General features: G+C 37.9%; 1 protein-coding gene across 1 annotated transcript; it reads left to right on the top strand.

Moving 5' to 3' along the window:
- The first annotated feature begins 2,902 nt into the window (after positions 1-2,902).
- On the top strand, positions 2,903-4,631 carry LOC119663477. The gene is made up of 2 exons (XM_038073086.1): positions 2,903-3,633; positions 4,601-4,631. The coding sequence occupies exons 1-2, from the start codon at positions 2,903-2,905 to the stop codon at positions 4,629-4,631; spliced, it is 762 nt and encodes a 253-aa protein (XP_037929014.1).
- Positions 4,632-9,790: the final 5,159 nt, after the last annotated feature.

Below are 9,790 nucleotides of genomic sequence, written 5' to 3'. Positions count from 1 at the left end.
TCCTGCTTTGCAAATTTTATATGGTACTAAGGTAAAAAATATATGTACGAATTATATTGAACTGCACAATAAAATAAATCCAAAAAACTAGTAAATATTTCGGAAAGCTTTTGCACAGTAAAAAAATGCCAAACAACACAGCCAAATAAAATTAAAAAAGTTTTTAAAATTAAACATACCGTAGATTTCAACGACGAGTCAGCATTACAGGGCAGCTTTAATCTGAACATATTATCATATAATGTAGCCGGTCTAAAAAATAAAACCTTACACAGCCAATTTTACGAATATATTTGTTCATTCGATATTATATTTTTATTTGAAACATTTTTAGAAGAAAAATTAGAAGAAGTAGTAAGAAAGTTACATAATTATATTATAGAATGGATAAATGGCAGAACAGATAGCGACAGCTTCGGTGAATTTACTTATGTAAGAAATAATGGTTGTTCTGTAATAGATTACTGCTTAATTAAAGGACTATGGTGGCAATTAGTCAAAAACTTTAAAGTTGTCGATTTAATTTACTCAGACCATATGCCAATAGAAGTAAATGTCTCGGGTCAGTTTTTCAAAAACCCAGAACAGGTGGAATTAAAATTACTCCCCAAGCTGTTATGGTCAGATCGAAATACACATAAGTTTGCGCTAAATTTAGAGCACAAGTTATTTTTAATGGAAGACAACCAACTAACAGCTGAAAATGGAATTGAATTGTTATCTCATTGCATTAAAAGAGCGGCACAACCCATACAACCAAAACACTTACAAAGAAAATATAAGCAAGCATGGTATGATGCAGAATGCGAGTTAGCACGAAAGCAATCATTTTATTTACTTCACACTGCAAAGCGGCATCAAGATGTGGAAGTCCGACAGTTATATACACGTGCAAATAAAGAGTTTAAATTACTTTGTAAACGTAAAAAAAATTTATATTACTCGGAGTTAGCTAACTCCTTAAGATCAGTTAATGATAGCAAAACGTATTGGAATATGTTGCGAAAACTAAATGGACAAAAGTTCACCAAAAGTACAGAGTTAAATTCTACCCAGTTGTCATGTTACTTCTCAACGCTATTGAATGCTCAAGTTGGGTATGCATTTAGTTTCGCCATATCAAATATTAAAATAGATTTGTTGGATAATGTAATCACTACAGAAGAAATTAATAAAATTTTAAGGAACAGCAAGTCAAATAAAGCGCCGGGAGAAGACAGAATCCCCATAGAGTATTATAAAAATGCACCGTCAAATTTTATCGCAAAGTTAGTAATGGTTTTTAACAAAATATTAGATGCCGGAACAACACCTAAAGACTTTAAAACTGCAATCATTTATCCGCTCTTTAAAAAAGGAAACCCGCAGATTGCGAATAATTATAGAGGCATTTCCTTTTTAAACTCCACTGTCAAATTATTCACAGGAATCCTTCTTGAAAGGCTAAAGGCTTGGGTAGCAGAATATAATTTAATCAGTGAATACCAGGCAGGATTTAGGAAAGGATACTCAACAATTGATAATATTTTTTGTCTTACAAGTATAGCCAAGCAGTATACGGAAAAAGGAAAAAAGCTATATGCATTTTTCGTCGACTTTAAAGCAGCGTTTGATTCAGTAAACAGAAACGCTTTATTTTATAAACTCAGTAGTATTGGCATGTCCACCAAATTTATCAATGTTCTATCCAGTTTATATACCGAAAATCGTGCTGCTGTATGGGATGGGGAACACTTGTCAGAGTGGTTTGCTACTGATTCAGGAGTTAAACAAGGTTGCGCACTCAGTCCGATTCTATTCTCAATTTATATAGACGATGTGGTTACACATCTATCTGGAGGCGCATTTATAAATGGTGTAAATATTAAAGCTCTTTTGTATGCAGATGACATCGTTCTCCTAGCAGAAAGTCCCAATTGTTTACAAATTATGATAAATGAGCTACACAGTTACTGTAAGCTATGGGGATTAACAGTTAATATTGAAAAGTCAAAAGCACAAGTATTTAAAAAGCATCACAGGCGGTATACAAATGAAGAAGTATGGACATTAGGTGGAGAAAATGTAGAAATAGTTAAGTTAAATAGTTAACTTAAATTAGTAGTTAAATAGTTAATACAAGTATCTTGGAACATGGATGTATTATAATGCTACATTTAATAGACATTTAACTGAAAAATTGAGAGAAGCTAAAAAAGCTATTAACTGCTCTTGGAAAAATATATTTGAAAATAAAGATATACCGTTCAAAACAAAATTTCAACTCTATGAATTTACTACTAGATCAATAATGTGCTATGCACTCGTCAGACCCGAGATGCACGCTGTGCAATACTGAAGAAAAGGAAGATGTAATACATTTTCTTAGTAAATGTCCAATTTTAATGGAGCTACGGGTAAATTATTTTGGAAAACAAACGTTAGATATTAACGAATTAATGAGGCTGCTAAATGGTGAAAACTGGCATATGTTATCGATCTATGTGAAAACGGCGTCTCGTTATAGAGAAAATATTATATTAGAGGCATTTTAACTCTCATAAGCTGAAGTTCGTAAACACAAATCCAAACCCCCGATTGACGGCGAATGCCATAATCGTATAAGGATAAATTAGATACTATGTAAATGAAGTTAGGTTTTTCTTATTATTTTTCTTATAATTATTTATAATATTTATGTTTAATATATTATAAATTATTGAAAATGTTAATTTTGTAAATGTAAATATAACCTATATTTAATAAAAAGAATACTACTACTACTATTCAAATACGTAATTTTGAAAATTATTACATCATATTTTAAAGACAGATTACTCTTATATGATACAGACCCAAAACATATAGGATTACGGGAGGGGTCCCCCAGGGATCAGTTCTAGGGCCAATTCTTTGGAATATCATGTACGATGATATCCTTCGAATTGAAAAGCCGGACGGAGTGCACGTAGTTGGGTATGCAGATGATATTGCAATAGTAGTGGTTGCAAAAACTCTAGACGAAGTGGCTAGGAATTGCAGCGCTACTATTGCAGCAGCTAAATCGTGGCTGCAATACAGCGGATTAGAGCTTGCTGAGCATAAAACTGAGGTGCTATTAATCAGTAGTAGGAAAAAGATTGAACAACTCTCAATTAAAGTGGGTGGAGTAGATATACAATCTAGCCCCCAACTTACATATCTCGGTGTAACCTTATATGGTAGGTTGAGTTTCAAAACTCACCTAAAACAATCGGGAGATAAAGCATCACGTGTCTGCAACGCATTATCTCGATTAATGCCAAACATACGAGGTCCCAAGGACACCGCTAGAGTTCTTTTAGCATCAGTTTCCAAGTCGGTGATGCTTTATGCTGCTCCGGTGTGGGCACATGCTACTACCATTAAGTCGTATTCACGTGCAATGAAAAGTGCACATAGATTGTCAAACCTTCGCATCTGCTGTGCTTACCGTACAGTATCGAACGATGCTGCGGGAGTATTGGCTGGACGCATGCCAATAGACTTTGAAGCGTTCTTGGCCAGAGACAGTTTCTTACAGCGCTCTCGTCGGCGAACGACTGAAACTGGGCAATCTCTAGCAGAGTCTTATCTAGATATAAGAGACAAATACCTTAATGAATGGCAACATAGGTGGGACCATTCCCAAAAATCAAGATGGACGCATTCGTTAATTCCAAATATAAAAGTTTGAATTAACTGAGGATCTGGAGACTTGGGATTTCAATTAACACAGTTTCTTACGGAGCATGGCTGCTTCTGTGAATACTTATACCGGTTTAGGCTAGCAAGTAACCCGTACTGCCAGTCTTGTCCAGATAAAATTGAGAGTCCTGACCACATAATTAGAGACTGCATAAGATTCGTAGATACTAGACAAAATCTAGAGACACTAATTGGGGAATCCAGCCCTTCTACTATGGTAATGCAGATGTTGGCAAGCATCGAAGAATGGAACTTTTACAAGAGCATAATCTCTAGAACAATAAATACTGTTAGATCGGACGAAATACTTAGTACACAATCGGAGTGAATGCACGCTAAGTGCTCTTCTAACCTGCCCTGTGAAGGAATACCTTAATTGGTCGTACTGCAGGGATTTTCAGGATTTTGAGTTGAGAATGTAGGGGACTTTTTAGTCCGTAGGCATGTATGACTCAATTTGAGTCGTGCATGAATCGGGCATGCAAATGGTACGGGCCATTTGTATCTTTTGAAGATTTTTCACCCAGGTCCGATACCAAAAAAAAAAAAAAAAAAAAAAAAAAAGTACAATATTACTTGTACTCTGCATGTAATTATAAGTATTATTAATCAGTTGAGAATACACCAAATATTAGGATGTTGATTCATAATATTATTTTATCATGATATATATAATTCGTTAATATCTTGAATTATCTTATATGATTAAATTAATGTAATAATAATAGTAATTTGAAACATGTTTTACCTATATTACTGTACTATCTGGACAATATATAGATATATAAAGATGGCATAAAGTATGCGCAATACAGCCCAATTTCTTTGATGCAACTACATAACTCTATAGTTATATATTTAATTATATTAATATTAAATTTGTTAACAATTTAAGCTATTATATGGATAAATTAATTAATAATTAATACAGAATTTGAACATCGATTCTTAATATATTACTGTACTTCCTGGATATTTTAATTATAAAGTGTATAAAGGTTGATAAGATAACTCAACCAAATTTCATTTGATCTATTCTATTTATATATGATTACTTATAATTCGTAATAATTTAATGATTTATATGATTAAATTAATTAAAATAAGTAATAAAGATATTGAAACCATCGTTTTTAATATTATACCTGTAATCTTCTAGGGCTACTAATCTTATTAAAGTGCAGTTAAAGCTTGAAAGATACACCCCAATTTCATCTTGATCAAGTAGATATTATATATGATTATATGTAACTCTATCATATTAAATCAGTCATGTTAGGTTAGGTTAGGTTAAACCGGCGATCCCAGGGGGATCCACTTAGGCCCATAGGCCCATTGTGATACCGTATTATTTAGAAACCCATGGGCTAAAACCATCCAGAACCTTTAACAAAGCTTACAATGCTACATAGAGGGAGTTCTCGAAGTTCGTCAGGATCCTCAAAAAAGAAAGCTCCCAAAAATTTAAGGCGACGCCGTGCATGTGCCGGACACGAAGAAAGCAGGTGAGAGGCACTTTCGTCATCCTCACCACAACTGCGGCAAAAATGGTTGAACGGTAGATTCAGTCTCCTAGCATGATTACCTAGAATACAATGACCTGTTAGTAAACCTACTACAAGACTGATATCTCTACGGGATAACTCTAAGAGAGATTTCGATTTTCTATTGTTGGTCTGTGGCCACATTGCATACAGATGCCTGCATATCGCACAGTCTTCCCATCGGTTGTTAAAAAGTTCGGCACAGGAAGAACTCAAAATCAATTTGCATGAAGTCAACGATATGCCCAGATTGTTTAGGTGTTCCGAGTGGTTCCCTGAAGCACCACGTCTGGCTAGCTCGTCTGCTTTACAATTGCCGTAAATATCCCTATGACCGGGAACCCAGATTAGAGAAATATTGAACTGCGTCGACATCTCATTTAGAGATGTGTAGCAGTCAAGGACCGTCCTAGATGTGAATTGAACAGAACTCAAGGACTTTAAAGCAGCTTGACTATCCGATAGTATATATATATTCCTTTCAAGTATATTACCTACTTCTAGACAAGCTAAAGCTTCCTTAATGGCAATTACTTCTGCCTGAAAAACACTACAGTGATCCGGAAGCCTATAGCAGGAGGATATATTCAGCCCCTCTGAGAAAACTCCACTGCCTACGCCGCTCCCAATCTTTGAACCATCAGTAAATATTTGCAGACCCTCATCCAGGGAGGGACCTCCTGACAACCAAGCTTCCCTGGATGGGAATCTAACAATAAATTTTCTATCAAAGTCGAGAATCGGAGAGGTGTAGTCAATGTTATTTGGAGTAGGACTGAAAATATTTAGAATCGAGCCGTACCCATAGTCACTAGCCTTCCATTGTGAAGTAGCCTTAAGTCTTAGGGCAGATGATGCTGCCAACTGCTTACTGATGATGTCAAGTGGCATTAAATGGAGCATTAGATCTAGTGCTATAGATGGTGTTGTACACAGAGCACCACTTATACAGAGTTCAGCCCTGCGCTGAACCCTGTTCAGTACCGTACAGTACGAAGATTTATCAAGAGCTGTCCACCATATGGCAATGCCATACAGAAGTATGGGTCTAATGACAGCAGTGTATAGCCATTGAGCGATACGTGGTTGCAAACCCCACCTTTTACCAATAGCTTTTTGACAAAGGAGCAAAGCAATGTTTGCTTTCCTAGCCCGCTCCAAAACATTTTCTTTCCAGCTCAGTTTCCTATCGAAAACAATGCCTAAAAATTTTGCTTTCTCAATATATTGTATCGCAGAACCTTTAATATAGAGTGGAGAAAGATTTGGAACCCTATGTTTTCTGGTAAATACTACGATTTCTGTTTTTCTGGGGTTAACCCCGAGACCACATGTCAGTGTCCAATTGTTAAGGATATTCAGGCCATACTGCAAAATATCCCTTAAACTAGTAGCATATTTTCCAGTAACTGTTAGTGCAATGTCATCCGCATATGCAACTGTCCCGCATCCCGCTCTCCCCAGTTTTTGTAACAGTTCATTCACCGCTATATTCCAGAGGAGAGGAGAGAGTACGCCCCCTTGGGGGGTACCTCTATTTACCCGTCTGTGTGTTGCTGATACACCCATTTGTGCTTCAATAATTCTGCCAGTTAGTAGCTGACCGATAAAGCTGATGAGCGCATCCTCAACACCCAGACGCGAGAGTGCGTTAGCTATTGCATTGGGAAGAATATTGTTAAAAGCTCCTTCAATATCTACGAAAGCCACTATACAAAATTCTTTTACTTTAAGAGTTTTTTCAATAGTACAGGTGAGGGCATGGAGTGCTGTCTCTGTGGATTTACCCTTAGTGTAGGCGTGTTGTGACGGTGACCAAAGATTGGGATCTATAACGCGCCTTATTTCAAAGTCTATAATTCTTTCTAAAGCTTTCAGCATGAAAGATGAAAGACTAATTGGACGGAGTTCATTAGGGTTACTATGAGAGGTTTTACCCGCCTTAGGAATAAAAACAACTCTAACCTTTCTCCATTGAGTTGGAACATAATTAAAAATGAGACAATATTTAAAAATGGCCAGAAGCCAGTTTTGTATTTGATCCCAAGAGTTTTGCAGCTCAATAGGATGAATACCATCCGGTCCTGGTGATTTATATGGCTTAAAGCTAAAAATGGCCCATTTTAGAGTTTGTAGGTTTAACTTGATAGAGTTTACCGGTGCGTAGTTTAAACATTCTGAGGATTCCGTCGAAGCAAAGGATCCTGGAAAGTGGGTATCTAGTAATAAATCTAGTGACTCCCTACTGTTATTTGACCAAGTCCCATCCGGTTTTCTTAGCAACTCAGGAACAGAAGGATTTTTAGATAGGATTTTGCGTAGTCTAGAGGTTTCAGAGTCCCTACTAATCTCTTGACAATATGATTGCCAACTAATCCTCTTAGACTTACGTAGTTCTTTCTTATAATTCTGCAGAGAGATCTTATATTCAGACCAGTCACTCTCATTTCTATTTAGCTTTGCCCTATTAAAAAGTCTCCTGCATTCTTTCCTCAATTGACCTAAGTTTCTATTCCACCAGGGTGGGTTACTCTTCCTACTAGGTCGAGTTGAAGGACAGGCAAGGTTAAAAGCTTCATTAAGTATTGAGGTAAGATCTCCTACCTGCTCGTCCAGATCATTTATATTCTCTGGCGGATAAAGAGTAGAGTTTGTCAGCAGCTCATTTATAGATGATTTGTACTTTGTCCAGTTTGTATTCCTGACATTTCTGAAAGTTTCTAAACTGGGGGTACTTGATTTCTTTAAGTTTATAGAAAATTCTAAAATCATATGGTCTGAAAAAGAGTGTCTAGTGGACACTTTCCATTTTCTTATAGACCCATGAATTTTGGCAGTAGTCACGGTAATGTCTAAAACCTCCTGCCTGTTTTTGGTAACAAAAGTCGGCCTATTACCGTCATTACATATAAAAAGATTATTACTAAAAATAAAATCGAAAAGTAACTCACCACGTTCATTCGTGTTTGAGCTGCCCCATATTTCATGGTGCGCATTTGCGTCGCAGCCCAAAATGATATCTGCACCAAGTCTCCTAGCGTCAATTGTCAGCTGTTTTAGGCTACTTGATGGTAACTCTTCGTGATCATGAGCCATATATGCAGATACCGCCCATATCTGGCCCCAAGGTCCCTCAATACTTACTGCGGTTAGGTCTTTGTCACTATACTGCGAAAGCATGAGAGCGTTATATATTTTATTTATTAATATGCAGGATCTAGGCTTACCCTTGTTTACCGCATACATTAAGTCAAAGTTTTTAGTCCTGAGTCCGCAGACAAGATCCTTGAAAACCCATGGCTCTTGCACCAGGACCATATCAGCCTCGTTGTTGCTGAGGCATTGCAACAAGCTGGCGGACGCAGCCTTGCAGTGGTGCAGGTTAATTTGTAGTACCCGCATCATGATTTGTTTTGGATGTGGTAGTGTCCACCACTGTAACGTCAAGCGCGCTATCTTCTTCAGATTCATTTTCAGAGTTCAAAAGTTCTTCTTCGTCAAAAAGATAGCGCGTACCAATACTCTCTTCAGATGTAATTGAAGGAGTTGGAGAGGACATAGTCACGTCCATATTTATTGAATCAGAAGTGGTAGGCAGTATTTCTACTGGGCCCACTGAGTTTGCGGTAGCAGTTTCAATATCACCCGCTTCCATTATGGTATCAACAGTGCCTTGCGGTGCTGCTGGACCTGTGTCGTTAGGTAAGGATTGCTCCTCGTCCTTTTTATATACCCTCATTGTGATGGCTGAGAAACCGTAGTTAATAACACCGTTTGATTTCGCCAAAGTGGCCAAGGATGCTTTGTCAATCACAAAACTGACCGACCTATATTTACCCTTGACTTCCTCCAGCTTGGTAATCTTCCACGTTGATGTGTTTAACTGCCGGTTTCCTAGCCGAATAAGTTCCAGAATCCGCTGAGGATCGGACTGATGGGCTGGTATCCAGGAACGCGCTCTTGGTCGACTAGGGATTTGCTCCTTAGTAACAACCTTAAGTTTGGGGCCTGGCCATGCCTCACCAATTCTGGAAATGGCTTTGCGAAAAAGATCAACAGAACGCTGATCTGCGCAGGCGATAAGTTTCACATGGCCCTGATGCCATCCACTATCGCGACAAGTGGGACCGTCTCCAGGAAAGTCCTTCAGGAGATCGACATAAATGTCAAGGAGCTTGAGCTCAATTAAGTCCCACTTAGCAGGTGTAATTGTGCCATCCGGGTCATTTTCATCAATGACTCCCATTATTAAAGAACCCTTCAGCATGTCGCTAAAGGATTTTGCATTTGTGGCGTTGCCACGAAATTTTGCCTTTTTGGCATCAGGTTTTGAAGCTGACTCATCTAATGAGCGCTGTCGCTTCGTAGCAGGTTCCTGCTTGTCCTTCGAGGTATCGAGGACCTGCTTAGCCCAGGCAATCCTGGCCTTCATAGATTCGGATGTAACCGAAATATTGCCGTATCTTTCGAGCAGTCTAGTCGCCGCTCGGCGTTCCTTGTAACTCCTCCTCCCAGGAGGGCCTGACCGAATTAGTGGTCCG

The sequence above is a fragment of the Teleopsis dalmanni genome, unplaced genomic scaffold (assembly GCF_002237135.1).
Source record: "Teleopsis dalmanni isolate 2A unplaced genomic scaffold, ASM223713v2 unscaffolded_contig_0450, whole genome shotgun sequence".
Classification (NCBI taxonomy): domain Eukaryota; kingdom Metazoa; phylum Arthropoda; class Insecta; order Diptera; family Diopsidae; genus Teleopsis; species Teleopsis dalmanni.
Note: the sequence above shows the minus strand (reverse complement) of the source record. Positions and strands in the feature narration are given on the sequence as shown.